This window comes from Ailuropoda melanoleuca, chromosome 14 (assembly GCF_002007445.2).
Source record: "Ailuropoda melanoleuca isolate Jingjing chromosome 14, ASM200744v2, whole genome shotgun sequence".
NCBI classification, from domain to species: Eukaryota; Metazoa; Chordata; class Mammalia; order Carnivora; family Ursidae; genus Ailuropoda; species Ailuropoda melanoleuca.
In genome coordinates, this window is record NC_048231.1 from 79,843,171 (window position 1) to 79,858,351 (window position 15,181).

General features: G+C 52.2%; 1 protein-coding gene across 1 annotated transcript in view; it reads right to left on the minus strand.

The window, feature by feature from the left end:
• The window catches only part of LOXHD1 (lipoxygenase homology domains 1), a 155,868-nt gene extending 141,608 nt beyond the window's left edge, over positions 1-14,260 (minus strand). The window contains exons 1-3 of the mRNA XM_002918122.1: positions 14,131-14,260; positions 8,117-8,231; positions 1,780-1,860 (exon numbers count right to left, since the gene is read on the minus strand). Of these exons, the coding sequence (XP_002918168.1) occupies positions 1,780-1,860; positions 8,117-8,231; positions 14,131-14,260 (326 nt within the window). The remainder of the gene's footprint in view (positions 1-1,779; positions 1,861-8,116; positions 8,232-14,130) is intronic.
• Between the last annotated feature and the right edge of the window lie 921 nt (positions 14,261-15,181).

The window sequence follows — 15,181 nt, forward strand, 5'->3', positions numbered from 1 at the left end:
CAAAGAGGGGTTCCATCATTTTGTGGCTTCAGCCCTCGAATCTCAATTTCCTCGTCTGCAAAATGGGAAAACCGTGTAAGGTACAGGTGCTTGTGAATGGGGGTTACACGGTTACATCGCCGGCAAGGCAACACCGCCTTGCACAGAAAATCCAGCAGAAAATCCTGCCCAGGCTTGTGGCAGGACCATCTCGAGCTTCCCTTCCTTCCCTGATCCCCACCCCCCCAGACACCCCCCCAGATAGTCTCCTTAGTCCCACCACCCAGACGATGCCCCTTCGCCATCTTGACTGGTGGTGCCCCAGGGAAATGCCGCACGAGCTGCATGTGTGAGCCATGTACGGAAGCTTGGATTTTCTATTAGCCACATGAGAAAAAAGCAAAGGGACTGGTAAAGTTGATTTTAATAATATATTCTATTTCATCCATTTATCATTTCAACACGTAACCATGTGGAAAATTCACTAATGAGATAGTTGACATTCTTTCTTTTACTAAGTTTTCAAAAATCTGGTGCATTTATGTGCATACAGTGCATCTTAATTTGGACTCAGGAGCCAGATCTCAAGGGTTCAGGAGCCACACGTGGCCAGGGGCTGCTATATCGGGCAACGTAGATCCTCACTCCTCAAAATCTGGCCTCCCGAATTTCCCCCACTTCTTACAGTCCCCCTCATGCTTTGGCAGGCCCAGTTGTTCCTCTGATGTCAGTTTCTCCCCTAGACCTTGACCTCTGGATGGCCTCACTTTGTGCCAAGCATCTCCCCCCTGCCCTTTGCAGTGAGGCCACATGGTCACAGGCCCTGATGGGACAAACAGCTCAAGACAGGACAGCCCCGACGGGCTGATAATACACGTGACGGACGTGAGGACGCACGCCTCTGCCTGGCAGAGAGCCCAGCACCCAGTAGGACGTCAGAATAGCGGTTGCCTTTCTCCACATCAACACCCTTTTCCTGACCTTCCCCTTCCCTGTTTGTCACACCCCTCCCTCACACAACCAGTGCCAGGGCCCTCCTGTGTCCCTGACTTCCCCAGGAAAGACAGTTCATGGTCCTCTACTTTCTAGTGGGAGGAAGACAGATCAGGACTGAACTGGGGAAACATTTGACCCCTATCCAGGCCTTAGCCTGGGTACAGTCAGACCACAGATGACCCTGCCATCCTGACAAATGGGCATGAACTTGAATGGGCATGGGTAGTAGGGAGGGAGGGGCGGAAAGGAGGGCAGTTGAAGGCTCTTCCTTGGCAATCAGGCTGGTAGAGTTCTCCCTCCCCGCATACTCACACCAAGGCCCTCAGAGGGCGTCAAGAGGCATCCTGCAACGTGACATGGCATCTCTAACCCTTGCTGAGTGCCAGTTACTGTCTGAGCACTAGCTTGCTGAGTCCTCACTAACTCATTATGACAAGTGAGGGAAGTGGGGCTTGGAGAGGAATTGTCCGAAGTCCCACAGCTAGCAAGTGGCGGGGCAGACGTTTGAACCACAGTGATCCGGACTCAGAATCTGCTCCTGACCACAGTGCTGGTGCCTCTCGGAGCTGATTTCCCAAGTTTGTGAGACATCATCTCAAATTGTCTTCACCCAAAGAAGTGAATCTCTAATGGGCAAGTTTGGGGCACCGTGACTCAGGGTGGGAGGGAAAGATTTGGGCCTTCGGTCACCCCTCAAATGACACCAGGGAGTAATCAACACCCAGAAAGCCTCAGTAGGGACGTCAGTCCCTAATCAACTGGCCTTCATCTCCCTCCCTCCCTGGTCAGGGGCCAGATTCGTACCTGATTTTGTAGATGAGGCCCACATTGTTGGTTCTCACCCGGAACACGTCGACATTGGCTTTCTCGAAGGCAGATTCACTCCTACAACGAATATGCACACAGTGAGCACAGATCTACACTTGGCTCACGAGCCCCGGAGGAGAGCCAAGGGCTGGCATCCCCCTTCTTCCTCCACCATCCCAGTCCTGGGAAGTGCTATGAGTAACCACTCCCATTCTGAGATTCCTTGCTGACAGAGGGCAAGGTCGGTTAGGATTCACTCCTTGCTTTCACGGTCAAGCTCTCCCGTGATGTTCGCCGTGTGTCCCTAAGGCAAGTATGGCAGGCGATATTAGCCCCGTTTTACAAATAAGGAATCTGCTAGTTGGGAGCAGAGCTGGGACCAGAACCTGGATCTCCGAAGCCATGGCCCAGTGGGCTCTGGCTGCTCTGGGCTGGGACAGTGGAGGAGGGAGGCAGGCACAGTGAATGCCATGGTGCTGTTGGGTCTGCAGCCCCCGGGCCTCTCCGCGCTCGCCTCGCTCTTGCCGGGGGGAGTTGCAATGGCAGCCCCAGGTGGATGCAGACTTTGGGTGGCAGTCCACGGTCCTGCCATTCCAACAAGAAAGGAAACTCTCAACCCAAACCAGCAAGCAGGGAAGTGGGGTGGTGAGGGAACACATATCTAGCATCACACAGACGGTGTGAACAGAGCAAGGACACCTGAGAAGTTCCTCAGCGAGGAGGGCGAGAGCAGCCTCGCCACGGAGGCCTCCGGGAGCAGAGGCCAGAATCGCGTGCGGACATCTGCTGCATCCTCTGTGTGGGCTGGGACCTTGCCGTGGGGCCTGCTCACAGCTCTTTATGCCCCCGCGGTGAAGCTCTCGCAGGCTGGAGAGCTGTGGCCCTCCCGCCGTGTTCCCAGCCGGGGCTCCCGGCACCAGCACCCAGCCCACGGGAAAAGAAAAGCGTGGAACACGCATGCCTACTTATTGGCCATTACAGTGTTTCCAAATAAAGAGGGAGGTGAAGAGCCTTCTCTCTAAGGCAACAAGGCTCAGACTCTCAGCAACAGAAGGCTTGTAAGGTTCTACGGACGCGGAAGCTGTGGTCCTGCAAACAGACCCACTTCAGTAAACAGTCTGTCCTGAGAAGTCTCAGCACATCGTGAGGCATGAGGCCTCAGGCCCTCCTAAAGCAGGCAGAGCTCATGAAGTCAGGTGACAAGCGTACACGGAGGCAGCCTTGTCAGAGGAAAAGTTGAGGTCTGGGCACAGAGGGTGAGGAGGAGAACGTGCTAGAAATTTCTGGATTTCTCTCAAGTGAAAGGATCCATCTGCAGGTTAGCTGCACATACCTGTCAGAACCGCACCTCCAAAAGTGAGTTACGCCATAGCCCACATTTTGTTACAGTCAACGCAGCTGTGCCATGGCGTGGAAAACACATGAACATTGATTCTGTGCCTCGGGATTGTGTGAATGGGGAAGAAGTGAATAAGAGGTGTTTTCTGTTTCAACATGAGACAAGGAAATACATTTTTAGAATAGACAAGAGTGTCTGTATCTGTACATCGACCAAAGAAATAGTGGCCCTGGGAAGCTGTGTGGCAGAATATCACACAGCCATCAAAACCTCCCGCTGCAAAAGAGTTAACGGAACAGAAACAGGCTTACAATATAGGCTTATGAGAAAAAGCAGATGAAAAATAGAACATATGAAAGACGACCAATGCAACAGGATGCCAACTGCATTGAGAAACAATGGGGTGGACGGATTTACACAAAAACCTCGTGTCTAGATGGTGAGACTATTAGGAAGTGTTGGTTATTTACTCTTGTCTGTATAGATTTCTTTTAAGTTTTCCGAAGGGAGCACGTCTTGATTTGTAATCATGAACACAGCACGGTCCCGTTTCCGTAGCCCCCGCCCCCCGCGGCCTGCAGCTGCCTGGCGTGGCTCCTCGGGGACAAGTCTGAGGATCGTCAGGCTTCATCTGCTGCGGGGCCTGGAATTTGGGAAGCAGCCAGTGCCGATGAGCAGGGGGAAAGGGGGGCGATTTGGAAGGAAAGCAGCTGGCATCCTGGGGAGCCTCTGACCACAGCCCCTTCTGGAGAAGCTCTGACAGCTGCCTCTGACCTTCAGAAAAGTACTGTGCCCTTGGCCAGGTGGCATGTGGACTTGGACATCCCAGTGTGTTCGTTACAGTTGACCATGGTGCTTTACTGTCATTCAGAAAACAAATGTTAAAAAGCGAGGTGGAAGGAGGGAGACCAAGAGAGAAAGGTCTGCCAGGATGGGCAGAGGGTCCCAGGACCCCAGCGGAGTGCTCTGGGGTAGCACAGGACGTGGAGCAATTGTCCGCAGAGCTCATGCGAGGCGGCCCAACGTCTCCCTGGCAGAGGAGAGGAAGGCCTTCTGCGGCCCGGGGCCGCCCTGGTAGAAGGAAGGGAAGGACTGCAGAGACAGACCTACCCAGACTCTCTTCTTGCAGGGAGGGGCCAGGATAATTCCAAACAAGCCCCAGCCACCACCCACCAGGTCAGATGCTGAAATCCCCACTTCTGGGAAGTCAGAATGCCATACCAGTTGGTTTCAGAAACCTGACTGGAGGCGAGACAGAAGTACCAAAGGACGGAGGGTCCCCTGGCGAAGGAAACATTAAAAATGCTGACTTGTCCACGTTTCCTTGTGGGAGTACATGGCTTCCCCGTGGCTGCCAGTCGCTCAGCAAATGAAGGCTAACGCAGTACACAGCCGCCTCCGTGCCCGAGCCCACCCGCTCAGCAGGGAGCCCCAACCGGGAGAGCCTGCAAAGGCCGCACAGGGCATTTTAGCCGCCAACATGGCAGAGCTAGGGGGCTAAGATGCCAGGCGTTCTCTGACACTCAGATGGTGAATTCTCAACGGGAGAACCGTGTTCCAGAAGATGCATGAGATCCCATCCTTTTGCCATATTCTGAACATGTGACCCAGTACTGAGGGAGGTCCTGGGTCAGGGGCAAGGGCACCCAGAACACAACGCCTTCCTCTGGGGGCCATGGCTGTTGGCATTCAACTGGTGTGGGTCGGGCTGGAGGTCAGCTGATGGGATAGAAGTGAATGTGCCACACTCTTTGCTGCCTAAGAGAGGACCCTGCATGTACCAAGGACTCAGACACCAGACCATGAGGGTCAGAAGAGCCAGCATGTTAACCTCAGGCACCAAATAATTGCAGCGGAATTATTTTGTATTGGGAAAGAAACATTCTGATAGGCCAGGTGGGAGGCAGGTGAAGTCCTGGGGCACAGGAAAAAAGGCAGGAGATGGAGCAGGAGCAGAGGGGAGAGAGAAAAGAGAGGGTGTGGGAGCCGGAGGAGGGGAAGGTGGGATGAGGGGGCGCGGCCAGATGCCAAGCAGGCGGGGAGAAATTCCAGGATAGGCAGTGGCTTGGTCTTCAGACAGCGGAGCCTAAGATCGCATTTCAAGTCGTTTGTGTTGCTGTGTGGGGAGCTCGCTCTAGTTCCAAGTATCAGGGCAGTCTATACACTCAGAACACCTTGTAGCCTCAATGTGTGTGCTTGTGTGTGTGTGTGCGTGCATGTGTGTGTGTGTAAAGCGAGGAAAAGGAGCTGAGTTCCAGTGGACACAGGAGTTGGCTCTGGTGTGAGACAGTGTGACGAGGAGGGGACAGCAGCCCACTGTGAGATCAGAGATCGGGAGCCAGGCCCCTGGGCAGGGGTGGGGGTGAAGGGTGGCCTGGAACACCTGCATCTAAATGTCACAGAGCAAGGTGACCTCTGTGGCCCTCAGCATCTGGGTTTCTCGAGCAGCCTGGAATTCCTTGGAAAGTGGTGCTCCCCGCCCAGGCCCAAGGTCTCTATCTTGACCCGAAAGCATCTTAGATGGCGAGGTTTGTGTCTTTGCAATTCTCTCTGCAGACACCTCCCCGGGGTCTTACAGTGGCCAATTTAATCTTTCTTGGCCACATTGTAAGTCACGTCTTCACTGATCAGCTTGCAAGCAAGGCCTTCTAAAGCCTGGTCCTCCTCGCCCATCCCCTTGCTCCCTCCGAGCGTCCGCAAGCTGTTCCCCATGGTCTAAAGTACCCTCCTCCAGCCCCTCTCTCATCGGAGTCTTTTTCACTACCCGAGGCCCAGAGCACCTGCCCTTCCCTGTAAAGTCCCGCTCCAGCCGCGCTGACGGTATAACACTTACTGAGCTCTGGCTGTTTGCAAGCAGCTGGGAGAGGGGCTGGAGGGACGAAGCAGACCTCCCCTCCCAGTCTGCTCCACCTGGCATCTCTCTGCACGTCCCCTCTCCAGCCTCCCAGGACAGACAGCAAAGGCTACAAAATGAGCCCCACCTCTGAAACCACCCGCTCCCCCTGGGCTCCTGCAGAGTGTTCCAGACCAGCCCTACCGGGGTCCTGGCCAGACCCGTGCCCCGCTGCCCAACCCGGAGCACGACCCGCCGAGTCACAGGAAGGGGGTGCTGGTTTCTGTCCATGGGGCTGGTGTGGAGATGCTGGCCGGCGTGTGACACCTGGAGACCTCTCTGCCCTGTCTCTCTCTCTGCTGTGATGCAGTCTTCCCTTCCGCACTGGGGAGGAGGGCTGGAATTCACGCTCCTGGGAACGGGGACTCGGTGACAAACTTTCCTACTGGCTTATGAAGGGTGACTCTGGGGCCTTCCCGAGCGGCTGTTTTGACAAATGAAAACGGTGAGGGGGCAAGAGCGAGGGTACTGGAGCAAGAAAATAGGAAAAACAGCAAGGAACCATTATGAAAGGAGAAAATGGTTCTTTTTGTTTAAAAGAGGCAGGCTGGGGACTCCAGAACCACCCTGGCTGATTTCCCAGAGCCTAGTGGCTTCTCCCTAGAATGGTGCGCTCGGGGGAGGTCACATGGCAAAGAGGATGGACATTTCATGCCTTCTCTTTACCGTGCCCACATCACTGGAGAGAAAGACTTCCGCAAGCCAGTCACTCTGCAATGTAAGCAGTACAAGAAGACGGGTACCCTTTTCTGCGGAAATGGACAAAGTAGGGTGTTATGCTGGCCTCAATGGGGCCACCTTTAGGCCACAACCCGTGCTCAGGGTAAACCTGGGATGCAGGGCCGGGTCAGTCTGCAAAGCACAGAGTTTGGGGATGTCCTGGCCTGGGGGCCCCACCCCTCCATGGCCTCCCCTACCACTCCCTCCCCCTGGAGGTCACAGCCTGGAGGCCTGGGAGGCCTGCAGGGGAAACTCCCACACACCCTCCGGGCCACGGAGCCTGCGCTCGAGGAAAATGTCCACATCATCTGGGGTTTGAGGACCAGCTTTACCATCTAGAAGCTCCATGACTCAGAGCTAACCTCCCCTCCTCTCTAGGCCTCAGTTTCCCCATGAATGAGTTGAAATAAATTTAGTGGATTTTCACATGTTTCTTGGCTATAGAACTCTTGGCGCAAATAAAATCTGGCTCAGAAACTCAGTGGGCAAAACAATCATAAATTGAGCTACTTTGGAGGAAGGAAGGATGGGGCCACAGTGGGCTCAGAACCGACAGACCGATCCTGGTTCCATTCAGCACAGAAGGAAAACCAGCCACCGAGCCCAGTGCTGCAGCCCGCAGACAGCTCTGGAATTCTAGAACTCTGCTAATGCGTCCCCATGTTTTGCTCTGGGTGTATCCGTGTGCGCACGCGTGTGGTCGGAGGAGAGGATCAAGACAAAGGAGCAGCAGCCCCTGCTGTTAGTGGATTACAAATGACACGGAGGACACAGGCATATGCACACGAACACACACACAGCACATCTACACAAACACACAAGTACACACACAAGGAGTCCCTGTGGCTGACTCAAGTGTGTGTTAGCTGGCAGGCAGGTGTCGTGTGATGGTGGGCCCTAGGAGAGACTGGGTGCAGAGCGTTTTCAACTCCTGGCTCCTTCGAATGTGTGATTTTGTCTCCTCCTCTTAACCGCCCTGTGAGTTTTGTGAAAGAAGGATGATCTTTCCCAGATGTTAGACGAGGAAGCCAAGGCCTTGGATGCAAAGAAATTTGGCCAAAGTGACATGGCAACTACGTGGTAAAGCTGGACCCAGACCCAGGATTCCCAGTCCTGAGTGTCTTCTCCCACATCAAGGGGCAGATAATATGGTTCTTGGGAATTCCGAGATTCAAAGTGTATTACTTCACACAAAAACCAACAGACAGGTTGACAGGAGATCACTGGGAAGGACCCATTCGACACGTGGTCTATTGTTAGCAGAGGCCCTGTGCCACTTAATACACCTGTGGACACACAGGTCTTCTCCCTGCATCAGTCCTGACCAACAGCCCACGATCCCACCAAGGCCACGATCCCACCAAGGCCACGTTGGTACTCACTTGCTGGTGAGATGGAGCTTGGGAGAGACCCCGTTCTCTCCAAAAAGGGTGATGAAGACATTCGCATCTGTTCCTGCACCACGAACATCCCCCGTGGCCGTGACCACCTCGTACACTGGAGGAGAAAAGAAGACAGATTGCAGGCTTACCAGAATCCTCCATGGGCTTGAAGAAGCCATAGCTCCTGCCAACTCTGCAAGGGATACCCAGCCACAAAGGTCTCTATAAACCCCTACTGTAGCCCACAAGCCTCTGAGCCAGGGTCAGACCCACACCAAGTTCTGCCATAAGACCAAAACTTCCCATTTAATGCCGCATGCTCATTTGACAGGTAAGGAACCTGCAGGCTTGTGCACTTATTTTAAATGTGCTCAGGGTAAACCTGGGATGCAGGGCCGGGTCAGTCTGCAAAGCACAGAGTTTGGGGATGTCCTGGCCTGGGGGCCCCACCCCTCCACGGCCTCCCCTACCACTCCCTCCCCCCGGAGGTCACAGCCTGGAGGCCTGGGAGGCCTGCAGGGGAAACTCCCATGCACCCTCCAGGCCATGGAGCCTGCGCTCGAGGGTGCAGAGCTTTTTCAGGGCTCCTTTCTTGGCAGGGCCACTGATTTCCCCTCTCTTTGGTTGCTAGAAGCTTCTACTGTTTGCTGTTGATGCCTTTTCTTCTGAAGTCTCTGGTTCTGATGAAGATCCCGATCAAGGAAGCGCAAGGGAAGAGGGGAAGCAGTACATTTGCACAGCTCCCGCCTTTTGTGATAAACAAATCCTTAATTCTTTGTCGTCTACACCGCAGGGGTGCCTGATCTGTAGACAAGCCCTGGACAACTCCAGGACCTGAAGTGTTGCCCATATGGCTTTGCAAATACACAGGGGCTTTTCCAAACTGAATATCCACAGAAGAATGAGCAGCATGGTGAAAATTGTAGGACCACAACATGTGAGAAAAGACATAGAGGTCTGGAGATGTGTGGTTTGGAGAAAAGGAGGGTCTGGGGTGCAAGAGGAATGAGGAAACTCTCTCAAAGGGCACACAGCATCTTCTTAAATACACACTGGCCATTAAAAAAATTTGATAGATTGGAGTTATTGAGATGAAGCCCATTATGAGAATGAAAAGGCAAGCCACCAACTAGAAGAGACTTGGAATGCATCTATCTAACAAAGGACCCAGAAGATGTAAAGAACTCACACAAATCAATAAAGAAAACAGATACCACACTATTTTTTAATGAGCAGCAAATTGTTTAAAGATAAACACACACTTACCATAAGACCCAGACGTTCCACTTTTAGGTATTTACCCACGGGGAATAAAAGCATGTCTACAGACAGACTTGCATACAAATGTTCACAGCAACTTTATTCATAATAGCTCTAAACTGGAAACAACATAAATAGCCAACCACAGATGAATGGATAAATAAGTTGTGGTATATCCATACAACGGGCTACTACTCGGCAACTAAAAGGAATGGACTACCCTCATGTGTGATATCGATGAATCTCCAGCAGGTTATGATGAGCAAAAGAAGTCAGACACAAACTCTACGCACTATAATGTTAGTAGACTAATCTATTTTAACAGGAAGCAGAATACAGTTGCCCTGGGGTTGGAAAAAGAAGGAATTGACTGAGGAGGGGCACAGAACTTTGGGGGATAATTTAAATGCTTTATATATAGATTGTGCTAATGGTTATACAGATGTCTACATATTTCAATGCCTGTCAAACAGCACATTTAAAATAAGTGCATTTTATTATGAGGTAATTATATTATAATAAAATTGTATTTCAAAAAAATTGAAAAATGGGCAAAAGACTTACACAGCATGTCCTAGAAGATATCCCAGTGGCCAATAAGAATATGGAAGAGTGTTCAGCATCATTATTCATCAGGGAAATGTAAATTGAAATTACAATAAGATACTACCATATACCCACCAGACTGGCTAAAATTAAAAAGGCTGACAATACTAAATGTTAGCAAGAATGTGGAGCAACTAGCACTCTCCCACATTGTTGGTAGGAGTGTAAATTGGTACAAGCACCAGAAGCTAAACATATGCCCACTCTATGACTTAGCAATTCTACTTCTAATTATAAATCCAAAAGAAATGAGTGCATGTGTCCATCAAAAGATGTGTACAAGATTCATAGCAGCTTTATGCATGATAGCTAAAAACGAGAAATAACCCAAATGCCCACAAGCAATAGAATGGTTAAATAAATGATGTATTTATAAAATACAGTAGTATTCAAAAAAGAACAAACTATACAGCAAGTCCCAACACAGGTAAATCTCTCAGATAGGATGTTGAGTGAAAGAGGAGCTAGACATAAAAATGTGTCTACTGTATGGTTTTGTTTATCTGAAGTTCAAGAATGGAAAAAAATAATCTATACTGACAAAACTGGGAAAGCGGTTACCTCTGGGAAGGAGAGTGAAGGAACTTTCTGGAAGTTGGAAAAGTTGCATGTCCTGATATGAATGGTAATTCCACAAGCATGCACATACATGAAAAGTCATCAGGCAGAAGCTTTATGAAAGTTTTGTACTGTATATACATTACTCCTCAATTTACAAATTTTAATGAAAAACTCAGTTCAGATAGCTGAAGAACTATCTTGTGGAGGACAAATATCCCATGGAAGCCATAAGATTCTGCTTGGCTCCAGAGGGGAGGACCCCAAAGTGCACTGGTCGGCCCCAAGAACTACCGATGGTACCATAGTGTTGCTCCTAGCACAGAGCCTGGCTAGCGGGAGGGGCGCAATAAAGAATTACCTGGGGCAATGAATGAGCAAATGAATGAATGAATCAATCAATGGAACTAATGTAGACTATGGAACTAAATTGACCAATATTTGAACCCCAATTCTACCATTACTGGCTATGTGATTTCAACCAAATTTCCTACAGAGCTTCAATTTCCTCATCTCTGAAGCAGGAATAATTTCTTCCTTGAAGGATTATGAGAAGGATTAAATCAAATAAAACAAAATTTTCAATGTTCATTCTCACTGACTAAGCATTTCCACTTCTGGGAACTTATCTTACAACACTCTTCCACAATTGGATGAAAAATATGTATTCCTTAAGTGGTAGACGGCCAGCATCCTCACCATCATCACCTTCATGGCCATCACCATCATCACCTTCATGGCCATCACCACCTTCATGGCCATCACCATCATCACCTTCATGGCCATCACCATCATCATCATCATCACCTTCATGGCCATCACCATCATCACCTTCATGGCCATCACCATCATCACCGTCATGGCTAGCATCATCATCATCATCAGCTTCATGGTCATTGTCAACTTCATCACCATCATCACCATCAGCCTCATCAACATCTCCATTGCCAACATCAACATCATCATCATCATGCCTGCCATTATCCCCATTAACATTCTAAGGGAGGCTGCCCTGGGTACTGTACCCCAACAGGTGCTAGGCAACCCTTGTCTGGGATGCACAAGAGGAGAGTGTCCCAGGGCTGGAAGCTTGTGCAGGATGGCCTCTGAGATCCCTTGTATCTCAGGTTCTGGTATGAGTCACTCTCTTCCCTTCAGGGCCCTGTGTTACCCAGGAAAGAGACCAATGCCCTGGGCTCATCCTTCCCTCAGGGCACTGAGGGAGCCACTCTCCTCCCTCCGGCTGTTGGTGAACGCCAGCGTAGCCTGGGGGTGGCCCGAGGAACAGAGAGGGAAACCTAGGCCTTTCTCCTTTTCCTTCTTCTTCTTCCTCATCACACTCACCAAGAGTCTCCCAGTAATGCAAGAACCCAGAGCTCAAGGGGGGCAGGAAACATGTCAGTCTAAAGAGCAGCAGTGACACCGCGGGTTTGGTGTGTGACTACTGTTAGCGTCATTCACATTTACTGCTGGTGTCCTGCCCTGACTGGAGAGCCCATGGGCCCACATCTCTGCGAAATGCCAGCATGGCACCCACCTCGGCTTGCTCTTCTCCAAGTGTTTTTACCACAGTCAAGAGCAAGCACCAACCAGACCAGCTAGATTCAAATCCTGAGTCTGCTACTTACTAGCTTTGTGATCTTGGGCAAGGTACTTAGCTCCGCCATGCCTCAGTTTCCTCATTTGAGAAAGAGGACAAGAACGCCGCCTGTGCCTGGGGTGGTTGTGAAGATGGCATTGGTCCGTACGAGTGGAGAGCTTCTCCACGTACCTGGAGCTCCGAGTGTCGTTCTACATGGCAGCACTGAGAGGTGAAGTGGGGACTTTGCTCAAGTCACTTAAGTTCCCAGGGCCTCAGTCCTTAACCTGTGAAATAGGACTAATCGCTCCTGCCATGACTGTTCTCAGGAATCTTCGAGATCGAATGTGAGCATGGAAGTGAAAGAGCTTTACGATGGGTAAAAAGAAGAGCAAACACACGAGGGAGCAGATAATCACAGGGAAGCACGCAGAGCCCCTGCACAGGAGCGGACAGTGTGGTGGCTGCCGGGAGGCTTGAGAATGCACTCCGCAGCAACTGTCGATGGTGCTGTCCCCACCTCCAGCCGCAGTCCCCTCCCCACTAGCTGGTCTGAATTTGGGGCGCCTACACTGGGGGAAGGCAGCCCCTGTGCTGGGGGAAGGCAGCAAGGCCCCACCTGCCCCAGGCCCCCCTTTCCTTCCCACAACCCCCACCTCCACTCTGAGAGGCACCCAGGACACCATGCTGGGAAAAGGACCCCCAGAGAGCCACTGCTTTCATGCGGTGACCAACCTTCTCTGAGCCTGGGTCTGTGCCGGGAGCTGGGTGAGGAGAGAGGACAAATAAAGGGGGGCCCCACCTTCACGGGGGGGCAGGGTGACTGAGGCTCAAGTTAGAAGCCCAACACACCAGGCTTATGTGAAGCAACGGAACAATGAAGAAGTGGATATAAGCAAGGAACTCATGGTGGGCTGGAATTAAGGAAGGCTTCATGGAAGAGGGGGAGCTGAGCTGGGCTTTCAAAGTTAAGATAGGAAGAGGGAGAAAGGGCAGGGTGAACAAGCCCATGGGCAGGCACAGGGCAGGTGTTCAATAGATCTGGTGACTGAATGGGTGAATGAATGAATGGATGGATGGGTGGATAGATGGATGGGTGGATGGATGGATGGATGGATGGATGGATGGACAAATGAATGAATGAGTAAATGAACAGACAAGTGAATGAATGAATGAATGAATGAATGAATGAATGAATGAATGAATCTGGAGCTTCCAGGGACTAGTGAGCCACTTCAGAGTAAGCCCTGAGAATGTAATGCCTTCAGGGACGGGGCAGGCAGCATCAGTGAGTGAAACAGATCTAGTCTGAGCAATAGGGAGTGGTGGAGACTGTGACAAACTGGCCATCCACAGCCTGTAGGCTCTCACGGTCAGAATCTTTCAAAACATTGTAGAGGCAAAAAAGCAAAACAACAAAACCAAACCAAACCAAACAAACAAAAACCCTTGGCAGGCCAAAGTGAACTCCTGGACCCCCAGTCCAGCCCTCTCTGGTTACCACTTTGAAGCAGCCCCCACCCATCCCAGGCGAGGATGGGCCTGGAAGGACAAGCCCTGGGGTGCAGAGCAGCAAGTGCCCTTCCCACGTGGGCCCCAGGCCCCTTCTCCGTTGCCATGGTGGCAGCAGGCCCCACCCCAGCTGGGCAGGTGGCAAGGGGTCAGGCCCCCTCCCCACGCCTCTCCACAGCCTGAGCAGAGCAGGGGGCTCTGGGCTATGAGGCTGCAGGGTGAAGACCAGGCTGGAACTTGGCTTTTGGGAAGTATAGGACTGGAGAGTGTGGGCACTGCGGTTCCAGTCTATTCTGTGCCACTGAGATCTGGGGCTAAGGGCAGCTGGCCTTGACTCTGTACAGGGGGGACCCTAGCAGAGTGCCCGTCTGTTACTCTGAGGTGACGGAGCACAGACACAGCAGGACAGTCCCCGGGCACGAGGCCGCGTCGGAACCTGCCATCCCTCCTCCACGCACGGGGAAATGGCCGTGGGCACCACCCGGCCCGCCGCCCGCACCTTTGGCCTTGTAGTATTCATGCTCCAGCTCCTCCTCGTCGTCCCCCGAGCCGTAGTTCAGCAGCTCCTCCTCGTACAAGGCGAGAAAGTCAATGTCTTTCTTTCTCCTCTTTTTCTTCTGGGGCATCATTTTGCCCGCTGCCCCTTCCTGGCACTTGTGGGGTCACGGCGCCCACCTCCTCGCACTTTCTTGGCCCCGAGGTCTTTTCTCCCTGACCTCCTGTGCCTCTGGGTGGTCCAGAGCCCACACTTGGACTCCCTGTGTCCACAGCCTGCTCCTGCTCCCCTGTCCTCTCCGGCCACAGAGCAGAGCCTCAGCGCCTATCTCTGTCCTTCCTGTCCCTGGCCCCTCTCTCTGCCCCCCGTCATCAGCCACCTCCTCGTGCACCTGCCCTGGGGTTTCTCCTTGGGCCTCATCTCTTATTCATGGGGACTGAGAGCAGGCTGTCCTCCTTACCCCACCCCTTCTCTTCCCTTCATGGAGAATCAGGTGACATCAAGCCCTTGGTGCTTTTTTCTCACCTGGCTTCACAGAAAGGGGGCCCCATGGGGCCCTGCCAATTCACCCCAGGGGCAGGTGGGGGTCTCCCGCATGGAGATCCCCCAAATCTAACAGCATTCCAGGGCTGTGAACAATGTCCCCAGGGCCTGGCGCCTCCCTACGGAGGGCAGGGCCCGAGTTCCCAGGACTCAGAGGCCTCCTTTTGTTTCCATTATTCATGACCTCTGCTCACCTTACAAAGCAGGCAAGGTTCTTAACGGATCCTTCTCGTTCCACCTCTCTGCTTCCGTCTCCTTGAGACTGCTGGCTTCTGGAAGAGGCCATTTGAGACCTGTGGCCCTTCAGAGACGCTGCTCTGACCCACACTCGGACAATCCGCACAGCGTTTTCCAAGGCGTGAGTTACCAGCATTGCCAGGCCAGGGCCGTGGACGCTGGAGAGGCCCACTGCATCGTGCATGACCCCCACATGCCCGGACAGGCCAGGATCTGTTTTAACAAGAACTCTCCATTTGCCCACGTTGCTCTCTGCACTTTCACATGAAATGGT